Below are 13,095 nucleotides of genomic sequence, written 5' to 3' on the forward strand. Positions count from 1 at the left end.
AAATATATGTTGTTGTAAGGACATTATTAGAAAATGCGATTTCATTCTCACTTGTGGACAAGTGATACCAAACATGGGAATGAGAACGAGATTTTCATTCTAGACTCATTCTACAAAAGTACCCAAACATGAGAATGGGAATGACCATTCCATCCCCGCATACAATACATTCCATTCCTTCTTCCATTCCATTCTCACTTATGTCCATTCTCGCGTACCAAAGGAGGCGTTAGTGGCAACCAAGCCGAACTTTATAGTACAACAATATAAATTCTCGTTAATGTAAGACTTTAGGGAAAATTGTTTCCAAGCCCCAAATTTTAAAAATCATAAAAATCAGTGTGACCTAGTCCCTCCTACTTTTACCTATGTGTTGCACCCTCCAATTATTAAAAAAATTGTACCCTAGCTCCTCCAGCTCACCTCTCCTCAAGTTTCAATGTATTTTACATCAAAATCCTAACTTTACCCTCAATAGCATTCCTAACGAAGCTGCCAACTCCCCAACCCACTCCAGATCCAACTCCTATAAGCACACAGCAGCCCCTTCCCCTATCCAAGCCAAGTCCGGCCAACCTCAGCCCCAACCTTGCTGATTTATCACCGCCACCACAATACACTCCGCCCAAATGCACGTCACATGTTCGACCTAATGACTGAACACCACGTCCAACCCTTGCACCTCCCAATCTTTGAAATGTCACATCAACCTTCAGCCGACGCTCAGCCTCCAACGTTACACCACCCACATCGTGTTACGAAGCCTCTCTACCCCAATGGTGCACCACCTACACCGCAGAGTTTGACGCAGAGGTGTCGACCATCATGTCGGCGATGGTCAACGAGTTGAATGAGATGGGAGCGACGACGCTATTCATTGTGGCGGAGAAGGGGTATTTGGATATTGTGGTTGAGTTGTTGAGGTAAACGTATAGAGAGAGCTTGGCGAGGAGGAATGAGTTAGGGTTTGATTTGGTTGATCATCAAAATAATTGAGAGGGGGTGTGTTTGTGTTTGTGTGTGAGTTTGTTTGTGCCGCAATTGTTGTAGGATTTTGGTGTGTGTGTGGCGTTGAATTTTATCTACTATCCAACTCAGTGAAGAAAATGGTGATAAGGATAAAGTCAAAGGGAGGTAGATGAGGCTTATCGGGTTATTGGGTTTCGGATCTGTGTCGAATGGTATATCGAACTCGGAGATGGTCGGCGATCGACAGTAGAGGGTGGGGCCCGCCGCTGGAGCAGGATAGTTGGAGGGATGATGAGGGACAAAGGGATGTGGAACACTTTTGTAATGAACCGATCGCCACAGATAACAGGTAAATTCTCAACGTTCATATACACAACTAATTACATAAATAAGTATTTTAATAGTTAATAGGACAAATATACACAGCTATTGACATATATAAATCCTCAACGTTCACATTTTTTGTAGGCGGGCATATACTTATGTTATCTGTGTAACTTAACAAGCTACCAAGGAAATTTAACATGTTATCTGTGTAGCTTAACAGTCTAACTGCGAAAGTTAACATGTTACATGTGTAACTTAACAAGTTAACAAAAAAAGTTAACAAGTTATCTGTGTAACTTAACAATCTAACTGCGAAAGTTAACATGTTATCTGTATAACTTAATAAGCTACCAAGAAAAGTTAACATGTTATCTGTGTAACTTAATAAGTTAACAAAAACAGTTAACATGTTATCTGTGTAGCTTAACAATCTACTTGCGAAAGTTAACATGTTATCTGTGTAACTTAACAAGCTACCAAGAAAAATTAACATGTTACATGTGTAACTTAACAATCTAACATAGTAACTTAACAAGCTAACAAAAGTATTTCAATAGTTAATGACATATATAAGTATTTCAATAGTTAATAGGACAAATTTGTGCATCAATTTTAGTTAATGACATATATAAGTATTTCAATAGTTAATAGGACAAATTTGTGCATCAATTTTATATCACATTTGTATTATAGTTCACATCCCTACAAAAGTATTTCAGTTCATATACATAGCTACTAGATACATACAAAATTCATATACATAGCTACTAGATACATACAAAAGCTATTACATACACCCAAAAGTATTTCAGTTCATACATACAAGTGTTTCACATTCGCAACTCATATTAATCGGCGATCGGTTCGTTGCAAGTTACTCGGTTGTGGCGATTGGTTCGTTACAAAAGTGTTTCACATCCGCCGCCCTCTTCCTTTTGCCCCTCCTGCATCCCTCGCCAACTATCATGCTCCAGCAGCCGGGACCCACCGTCGATCGCCGATCATCTCCTTGTCCGATATACCATCCGACACAAATCCGAAACTCAATAGCCCGATAAGCCTCATCTACCGCCCTTTGACTTCATCCTCATCGCCATTTTCTTCACTGAGTTGGATAGTAGATAAAATTCAACACTTCACATTCACACCAAAATCCTACAACAATTGCTGCATAAACACACACACAAACACAAACACATCCCCTCTCAATTATTTTGACGATCAACCAAATCAAACCCCAACACATTCCTCCTCACCAAGCTCTCTCTATATGTATACCTCAACAACTCAACCATAATATCCAAATACCCCTTCTCCGCCGCAATGAATAGCGTCGTCGCCCCCATCTCATTCAACTCGTTGACCATCACCGACCTAATGGTCGTCACCTCTGCGTCAAACTCTGCGGTGTAGGTGGTGCTCCATTGGGGTAGGGAGGCTTCGTAACACAATGTGGGTGGTGTAACGTTGGAGGCAGTGTCAGCTAAAGGCTGATCTGACATTTCAAAGATTGGGAGGTGCAAGGGTTAGGCATGGTGTTCAGTCATTTGGTCGAACATGTGGCGTGCATTTGGACGGAATGTATTATGGTGGCGGTGATAAATCAGCGAGGTTGGGGCTGAGGTTGGTCGGACTTGGCTTGGATAGGGGAAGGGGCTATTGTGTGCTTATAGGAGTTGGATCTGGAGTGGGTTAGGGAGTTAGCGGCTTCGTTGCCGAGGAGGCGTCTTCGTCGTCGATGTCGTCGTTAATGTCCGTAGCTGAGAACGGCAGCGGAGTCGTCACCAATGTCATCATCGACCAGTAGAAAACCCCAACAAGCGGCGGATCTCGGCGCGAGAGAGGGAGCCGGCGCCGTCACGGGATCGGAGAGGAGGAGAGGAGGAGAGAGTTGAGGGAGGGGGCAGAGGGGGGAGTGGAGGAGGAGAAGAATAAAGAAGACAGGTTGTTGAGGGTAAAATTAGAATTTTGATGTAAAATGCATTGAAACTTGGGGAGAGGTGAGCTGGAGGGGCTGGGGTACAAATTTTTCAAAAATTGGGGGGTGCAACACATAGGTAAAAGTAGGAGGGGCTAAGTCACACTGATTTTTAAAATTTGGGGCTTGGAAGCAATTTTCCCAAGACTTTATGGTATTTTCCTATAATAAGCAGTTTTATGAAGAAGAAAAAACAACGAGGTACCTTTTATGGTAGTTTTGTGAAACCTAGCCTCCATTTTAGCACAGCACCTACTCCAATCCTCTCTCTCCCTTTGAAGTACAATTTATAGACACGTTCTCCACCGAAAAGGGTGGAGAGTCGGTAAAGCTACATTTTTCGTTAGCAAGGCACTAAAATGGGTGATTGTTTGTTTCCCTCAGGGAAAATAGCTCATCTTCCACATGAAACTCTTGATGCTATCATAAGAGGAAACTTTCGTAGAGCAGATGCCACCATTTATGGCGAAAACCCAACAAGCAACAACTTAACCCACATAAATCTTTGAAAAAGGGGCTTATACCTATAACACGTACCCCTAATCCCATTTGCAAATTTACCCCTCAAATCTGAATTTTTGCTAATTTCATTAATGACAAGTAGAGGGTATTTTAACTCAATTGGAAGAGGACCGAGTAAATTAACAAATATATAGATTGGGAGGAAAGTTTTACAACTAGGGTAGATTTGGGCGGTAGAGGCAAAACCCTAAAAAACAAAAGTTCACCACATCCTCGACAACCTTGACAAAATACATAGATTGGGAGGAAAATTTTATAATTAAGTTAAATTTGGTAGGTAGAGGCAAAAAGGCTCCACAAATTTTACCCCATCCTCAAGAGCCTTGACGGCCACAGCGCAAGCTCGTTCTCAGCTCCAAATTATCCCCCTACATATGTCAGAGATCAGCAGCAGGAGGCCTTTCTTCTGCACACACATGAAACATACTTAAAGCGCCCACAACTAAGAAAAAAGCTCATGCAAACATTACCTTATTTTCTCTAGAACCATTACATCAGCTAAATAAAAAAGTTGAGTAAAAAAAAGACTTGGGTACAGAACTGATATCAGCCTCCAGCTTGAATCAGTTTTTGCCTAACACTAGTTCTAAATCTATAAACCCATGACAACATTTGTTTCTCATGCCGGATTTCTAAAGAAAGGATGGTCGAGAGCTTCTCGTGCTGCGAGGCGCTCTGATGGCTCAAATTTCAGAAGGCCATACAATAAATCAGCTAAAAGAGCTCCTGAATAATAATCCACATGCCGTAGAACTAGATCCTGAAGAGAGAGAAATAAATCAGTGATTTTGGCTAATCGAGTCATTGGATCAGAAGCAGCATAAATCAAACTAATGTGCATATAAAATTATGCTCATTTAATCCTATAGGTGAAGCTGACAATTATGCGTACTATGATAAATTTATGCAGCTTAAAAAGACTGAAGGCACACCTTAAGACGATCAAGTTTCCTTACAGCTCTAATGCTTTCTCTAGATACGGCTCCTTCTGGCCAGTTCAATCTTGACCCTCGCCGGAAATACTTTGCGGCAGAGCAACTACACTTGCCATAGAAAAGTGTAATTAAATATTGTGAGATGACGCAATACAAACACTCACCAATAAAATAATGTAATTAAGTCTGCAATAAGTTTGGGTTTGTATTGTCCACATGAGATTCAATAAGGACTCAGGCCAGTTCAAAATTTTGTCATATGAATGCCTGGAATAGGTCATTCTATCATACTTGGGTTCTAAATTACAGCCCTGTTTAGTTTACATCCCATGTTTAGGTTCATCTCCACAAAAACACAACCAATGGCATGAATTGATTAAAGCCTGATGGTATGGGCCGAGTGAGCCCAATCACCAATACAACACTACGCTAATCCCAGATAGAGCACGAGATATGACCTCAAAGTCCCATGCAATTGCTCTTTAAATCTATGCAAGCCTGATGTAATGCACTCCTTGAGGCCTAATGTGTACCAGCCCAACAGGAAAATGGTTAATTATCTACAAAGGCCACTGAAGATGTTTTGACCATTGACACTTTTACTCTCAGGATTAAAATATTCAGGTAAGTGTTACTGGATCGGCCTATAAAATGCCTCCTCACATCCTACTATAGTTCAACTGATCTCTCAATTTCTGTTGAACTGCAAGATTATTTTCCTGGCACATAACCATAAAGCATGAGGACTGAAATGAACTAAGAAGTTAGTGAGGTGATGGTCAACAAAAGTAGATCAAGATAACAATCTTGGAAAGAAATTAAACAGTTGGAGAGTTATGCTTTACAAATATATGGCTGGAAGGTTCAGGAGTGGGGACTTTTTCTCTCTTTATTCTTTTTTCTTCTGCGTGTCTGATGTATGTATGTGGTCTGGAGTGAAGAGGAGTGGTTGTTGAGAAAGAAGGTAATCTAAAACAAGGCGAAATGCAAATGCAGCTCCAGGAGCATTTTTTATTATATTCATTGTGCATTGCCTCGTGAAACAGAATCAAGGTTTGAGTTTGAAAAAGAAGGGGATGACTTGGTACGAGGATTTGGGAGTATACCATGGCACAAGATATATAAGCATTAACATATATATTTATTACTGGGACAGGAGCTTCACAATTTTTTAGTAGTGTATCTTTTAAAGTTAGATGCTTATGCTCGGCTCATAATTCTTTTTGTTCCAATTTACAACTAACTAAACCCTCTATTCATACTATTGCCAGTGGTAGTTTTATCTTTTAAAGTTAGATGCTTATGCTTAATTTATAATTATTGTCATTCCAAATTACAACTAACTTACGTCTCTATCCAAATTCATATTGCTTTTAACCCCAATATTCAGGCAAGCATGTTGATCCAGAACGGTCAAACGGGATGGTACAAGCCAATTTCTGATCATTAAATATTGGCAAGTCATTTTTGAAACTTCTCTTTGTTTCAACTGCTTTAAAGACGCCGTATTTTGTAAGGAAAAATACCTCCTTGCTTTAAAATTTAGGTATTTTTCAACATAGAAAGAAACATATTCATCACCAATCTAATATCGGTTAGCAGCACTACCAGAATGCAAATAAAATGCACCAGATCCCCCCGATCATCTGAAACACTTACTTGGCATTTCTAATCATATGCTCAGGTATTGGTCCCAAAACCCTCTCCATCATGGCCAAGTGCTCTAGATTCTCATGGGTTTGAAATAATGCTTCCCCCTGAAACCATCACAAAGTGTTAAATTTCTACCGAGTACAAGAAAAGATCTTGATATATAATCCAAAACACCAATTCAACCGAGTTCATTGACTGACCGAACAAAGTTCGACAAGTATGCAACCAATACTCCATAAATCGCAAGGATAGTTCCAACCCAGCCCTGAAACAAATGAAATGTGCGACCTTCGATTTAATATGCCAATCAAATACATGAAATTTCAGGATATAGTCACATAATCAAAATGACGCACAAACAGCCCAGAACTATAAAAAGCCACTCAAAAGAAGTATTTTTAGAGTATTAAGAGAACTCAATTATTTAATAGTAAGTAAACTGTGCATATAGAAATCGGGTCATTATAACTTGCACTAAATTTCAAAAACTAAAGCTAAAAAATGACAATAAAGAACATTCTATAGCAGACAAGGAAACACAATACATGGAGGAACGGCACACTTAGTAGTGCAGCATACAATACGATGCAAGATGGAGAATAAATATTATGGAGTCCAGTTAAGGCCCTTAGTAGACAAATTGCAGTCAACAACCAGACATCTCAGCAATGGCACAGGTTTGACAGCAAAAATCAGTTGATAAGAGTAAAATCTAGAGGTTGATAAAGAAATTCTCTCCAGACGAAAAACTGGAAATTGCTAGAAAAGAAGAGTTGCCCAGCCCAAACCATGAGCTGCTGCCATACATACAGTCAATAATTACCTATAACTAGAAACAAATGGCCCAAAAGATGAGATCACGATCAGAAGTTGACATCTACATATCAACAAAAGACACAACGAGTTCCTAAGGTCACTAGAAATGGCCACAGACGAGTTCTTGATCTCTTATACAGGGAAACATGCAGAATCCACCAGACTTATTCAAAGCTCAAAGAAGGAATACAATTTTTAATGCCATCTTGAACTGATACCTATATTCATATTGATAACCTGCATCTCAGAGTCAAGTTAACACTTATTTTTCAGAAAACTAATTTTTACCTAAAATAATCTCGGGGGCCCTGTAATGCCGTGTTGACACAATGGAGCTACGGTCCTGGTTCTCAAAAGCTGTACTACCAAAATCAATCAGCTTTATGGCACTTGACTTAGGCAAGCACCTGAACTGCATCTCATCTTGTGATTTCCTCTGTATCATCTCAAGCATTCATTCAAAATAACTGCTGAGTCCATGCACCTGATTGCAAAAAACTCGTGATTTCTAAAATTGCAAGAGACCAAATACCTTGTGACTGGGAACCTTTATATACTCAGAGGATACTAGAAGAATGTTTTCGGGCTTCAGATCAGTGTGAATAAGTCGTAAATCATGCATATCTACGGTAAAAGAGACATGAGAAAGAAAAATGTCAAGCCTACCACATTACATAAAAAAGAAAGCCTACAAGAACTGCAAGAGAGGTGAAGAAAGTTAAAGTGGACAAAATAAAAAAAAACCAAGAATGATCCACACACATGCTACAGCTTCCAAAAGCTGACGTCCAAACTCCCGGACAAGTTCCACAGGAAATGGGCTGTATTTATTTCTCTTTAGAAAATCATACAAGCTTGGTCCAAGCCTCTCACACACCTGATAACATCATCGAAATTCCATCCAAAGAAAAGTTTCATATTTAGTTATCTAGCATCACAAACAAACCCTATAATGCCAAAAGATATCAAGCATTATTACCTACCGGCTTCCACATCCCTAGATATATCTTCATATTAAAATAGTTTTTAGGTGCGCTAATGCAGAATTATACAGGTTCAGATGTCAGGCTGTACAAACAGTTGAAAAGCAAGGACCACTATCTTCAGCCAGTTCTTCTCCGGTATATATCTATTTATACCTAACAAACTAACAATATTTCCATGGAACAAGTTGCTCCTCTTCCCAAGATTTTCGTATAAAGAGAGAAGTTGCTTAAATGAAGCATTAAACTTTTATCAGACATCAAAAGGTTAATAAGCCATATAACGATGGTGATATGTGATTAAGCTAAGGCTCATTTATATTGCATACTGCCTCAAAGAGATTCACGATTTATAAAGAAAGTCATTTAATCAAAAGATAATATGCGCCAACCAAATGACACAATCAACAGGTGACTATATTCATTAAAAAAAAGGCAACATGCAATCATTGAAACAGCGCAATCATTCATGATTCATAACAGAGCAATCATTGGGCTATAAAACTCGGAGACCTAAAATGTGAGGAATAATTTGCAAGAAGATAGATGGTAGAAACTAAACATCAGTAAAATAGAACCAATACTTACAATGCATATATGATTCCGGTAATCAAACCACCTTTGTATTTGGAGACAGCTGCATGAAAAAGGAAAACAAATGGAATAATGTGTGGAATGAAACCCAGTTGTAAGCATCATTGAACCAAATTGCGTCATATGGACATACCGTGATCCCTCTTTGTCATTCTTAGCAAGATTATTCAGGACATCAATTTCAATCATTGCAGCATGTCGGTATTTGCGAATACTCCTAACTACCTTTATAGCAACAAATTCTCGTGTTTCACGATCCCAACATTCTAAAACACGACCAAATGTGCCTGCAGCATAGGTGTCTTGCTAAGAGATAAATACAGAGTACCAGCATTGAATCTACACAAATGAGATAAGTTTTGAGAAAGCACCTTCTCCAATCTTGCTAAGTATTTTATCTGCATGAACAGAAGAATAAATGCATAATTTTTCTGAACATGTCGCACACAGCACAAGCTTAGCAAACTACGAGAAAAATGCAACCAAATGCAATTTTTTTCCAATAGATGTAAAGAACTTTTATGCATGAATAACAAAAATATGAAAATTGATTCAAAATGTGAGATCAATTCACTTTCTTGATATATGTAGCATTTGAGCATTGAATTAAAGGAGTTGAACACAAGCAGCAGCCAGCAGATCATAAGGAAAAGAAATGCAATCTCATAAGTTAGTACCATCAGAGGATAAAAGCATATTCTAAGGGGACCAAAGGTTACGTGGAAGCAAATAAAAGTAGTGCAGAAAATCTTTGGGATCTTTTTAAGAGAATTAGTCACAAGGATTCTCATTATTCATTTAAAGAATATACATACCATTTGACATTTAAAATTTGGTTTAGCATTCTTCGAGAGGGTGAGCCCTAGCACAACTGTAAAGTTGTTACTTGTCACCTGGAGGTAATGGTTACAATGTCAAAAGCAACCTCTCTGCATATAGGGGGAAGGTTGCGTGCATCTAACCCTCCCCAAAGACAATGGTCGGAGATCCTGCACTGGCCACCCTTATTCTTCAAGGATTGATATTTTACAGACTACCTTAGTGTGTTTTGACAAACCCTTAAAACTGGGCCAGTTTTGGCCCAGTTTCTTTTAGGCCAAAAAGAGGCTTAAAACTTGTTCTTTTTTGAATCACCCCTCCCTTGGTTCAAAAAAGAACAAATTTACCTCACACCGGGCCAGGATCAGTCCTGGCCTAGTTTTGAGCGTTTTGCCAAACACGCTCTTATATTGAGTTGATTAAATGAGTAAAAATGGCTCCTATTTATAAAATACTGAAGGAATTAGATTATAGAAGTTAATTACAAGAGATGACCATTATTCAAATTAATTCTCAATACATTTTTATATAACATCTACAACATGTAGAACATCACAAAATTACAGAACCTGGAAGTGCAATACAATTCTTTTCTCAACATAAGTGTTGGTTCACAATTTAAATTACTGCAGTAAACGAGGCAGCATTCCCTTATTTAGACAGCAACAAAATTGCAAGCATGCCTATTATTCAGATTAATTCTCAATACATTTTTATATAACATCTACAGCATATTGAACGGCACAAAATTACAGAACCTGGAAGTGCAATCCATAATGCTCTGGTCACAGACAACCAAACCTAACATGACCAGAATGACAATCCATAATGCCCATATCAAAAATCCTCTTTTCGGACTCATTTTCAAGAAAATAATAACTAAAGAGTTCTCTTTCTCTCTCGATGTCTTAAAGAACTTGACAATTATTCTCAACCGTCTCCACATTTTGTTCCACAGTTGAATAGTTTAAATTGCACGTAAATTCACCATCAGCTAAATAATTCCTCAAAAAAAACAAATTTTGTACTAAAAATACAAAACTAAAAACAAAAAGAAAGATGAAATCTTACATCTAGGAGTGAGATTTTCTCCAAGATTGAAAACATAGTGACCATCCCTATCATCTGCACGCAACGGAGGTGACGCCCCTCGTCGTTCGCCCTACAAGAATCCAACTTTCCTTCAGAATCAAGAGATATCAAAATCCTAATCGTAACCCTAACCCTAATTTCTAACCTCTCGAGATGGGGCAGCGGCAACGTCCCACGAGAGCCGAGGCCTCTTTCTCGTTCGAAGATTCTCCATATTCTAGGGTTTCTTTGAGAGATTTTGTTGAGGACGCTGGATCTGTGAAGCGATTAGAACTATGACAAGAAAAGATGCAAGAGATTTTTTTTTTTTTGGGGGGGTGGGCGTGTGGGGGCGGGGGGGGCCGGGGTGGATTTTTTCGCGCGAGGGATTAGGGTTTGCCGTGCCTTATACATTAACGCGGACCACAGCTAGCTTGATGAGTCAGCAATGGGTGAAAATGGGCTCATGTCGGTTTCGAGAGTGCAGGCCCAATTCTTTGCCGACAACTAAAAGTCCGTTCGTGCTCAATTATGGGGAAGGAGACATGGATTGGCTCAATGACGCCCACTAATCCGGTCCAAAAACACCCTGATCCTCACTAGGGTGAGCAAAGTTCGGTTCAAACCGAACCGGTCGAAATTTAACAGCTCGGTTCGGTTTTTATTAGAGTTCGGTTCGGGTCGAACTGAAGTTTTTTCAACCCGAACCGACCGAAATGACCGAATTGTATCAGTCATTCTAATTACTATTTACATCCACTTAAACCCGACTCATTATAGTTCATACAGAGTTATTTCTCTGCAGCTTGATATATTTTTCTCTCACGCGACCTGATAGCGATAAAATACCCCAACAATAGTGTCCTCTCCAATTATAGGGCTTTTCATTTTCCCTAGTTCTCTATCCCTCTCTATTACATGTTCGCTTCTTCTACTTTGGACCAATCCACTTTGGAGGTAAGAAACTTAAGCCATAATGTTGATTCTAACATTTTCCTGATTTTTCTCCTCAATTGATACATTTTTGGATCAGCCTTCTCTTTGGATCAGACTTATAATTTTATAGAAACTATACCCAACATCCAAGTTATTACATGTTTTTATTTACTTTGTCTATCGAATTGAGATCACTTTAATTCTTTATGTAAGTTTTCTCTAAAAAAAATTTATGTAATCTTTGGTAGGAATAAGATTTTGATTTCTACATCTAATATCAGTAGTATTTAATAGTTTATGAATTTTAATAAATTAAAGTGTAAAAGACTTCTTTCTTCAACAACAGATTAAAGGTGAAATTGAATTTGGACATAACATTTGTACCTAAGTGAAAACTGAACAAATCGACTCGAACCGAACCGAACCGACTTGAATCAGTTCGCTTCGGTTTTGAATGATAGGCAGTTCGGTTTGGTTTGGCCAAATTTGGCAAAAAACCGAACCGACCGACCGATTGCACAGCCCTAATCCTCACAACAAGCAACGAGGGGGGCAAAAAGGCCAAATAGCACTTAGAATACCAGCTAAATAGCACTTAAATACCTTATAGTTTCACTCCTTTAGCACTTATATACCCTTAGTGGTACTTTATATCATTTATATACCCTTAGTTCGTCAAAATTTGTACTTTGATACTTTATATTTTGCAAACGTGAAAATTTTCATCTGAAAATTTTCATATAATATTCATATGTTAATTTTGGAGCTTTTTAACCATCAATATTTATTAAGTTACTATTAAACCTACCCAAATTCTAATTTAAATGAATCATAATTCTATTTCAAAAATAGAATTTTAAAAGATTTAACAATGAATTCAACAAACTTAATAGAGAAAAAACTATAAGAATAGCATATAAATATTATATGGTAACTTTTGAATAAAAAATATCACGTTTGCAAAACATGTTGGAAACTTATTCATGAAAAGGCAATTTTGCCTTTGTGAATAGTCCCACATCGGAAAATGAGATGAATAGTAAAGGGTATATATTCTACCACACACGCGCGCGCGCACGCACGCCACGCCACGCCTCGCCACGCCCGCCCGCACGCCACGCCGCGCCTCGCCCGCACGCCGCAGCCGCACACCTTTTGCTTCTCAAGCCTTCATTTTTGCACGTTTTACACATTTTGTAACGGCTGCATGCGGGTAACGGAAGCATTAACCGTGCGTAACGGTCCCTTGGATTCAGCGGGGGTTACACCTTTCATCACCTATAAAAGGAGGCTTGGAGCTCATTCAGAATGACACCAACGAAGAGGAAAATCTCTAAACTCTCTTCTCTTCTCTACTCTCTTACCTCCAAGAAATTTCGGCTACATTTTACTGGGCAACCGTTTTCATCTGAGCATAAGCTCTGTGTCTCACGCCCGAGTGCAGAGGCCGGCCGATTCCGGCGATTCTGGGGGTTTTTACCACTAGGGGAGA

At 38.9% G+C, this 13,095-nt stretch overlaps 1 protein-coding gene across 2 annotated transcripts; it reads right to left on the bottom strand.

The window, feature by feature from the left end:
* Positions 4,240-11,003, bottom strand: LOC109819683 (serine/threonine-protein kinase AFC3). 2 transcript variants are annotated; one of them, XM_020385499.1, is made up of 12 exons: positions 10,834-11,003; positions 10,668-10,758; positions 9,149-9,175; positions 8,911-9,064; positions 8,772-8,820; positions 7,963-8,077; positions 7,733-7,824; positions 7,489-7,636; positions 6,585-6,649; positions 6,391-6,488; positions 4,729-4,834; positions 4,240-4,556 (listed from the first exon to the last, which is right to left on the bottom strand). In XM_020385499.1, exons 1-12 carry the CDS (start codon positions 10,900-10,902, stop codon positions 4,416-4,418), a joined length of 1,155 nt encoding a protein of 384 aa, XP_020241088.1. In that variant the 5' UTR covers positions 10,903-11,003; the 3' UTR covers positions 4,240-4,415. The 2 variants fall into 2 exon arrangements, with proteins under 2 accessions (XP_020241088.1, XP_020241089.1); XM_020385500.1 differs by lacking the exons at positions 7,963-8,077; positions 9,149-9,175; positions 10,668-10,758; positions 10,834-11,003 and having other exon boundaries at positions 8,911-8,927.

Source organism: Asparagus officinalis, chromosome 8 (genome assembly GCF_001876935.1).
Source record: "Asparagus officinalis chromosome 8, Aspof.V1, whole genome shotgun sequence".
In the NCBI taxonomy this organism is placed as follows: Eukaryota; Viridiplantae; Streptophyta; class Magnoliopsida; order Asparagales; family Asparagaceae; genus Asparagus; species Asparagus officinalis.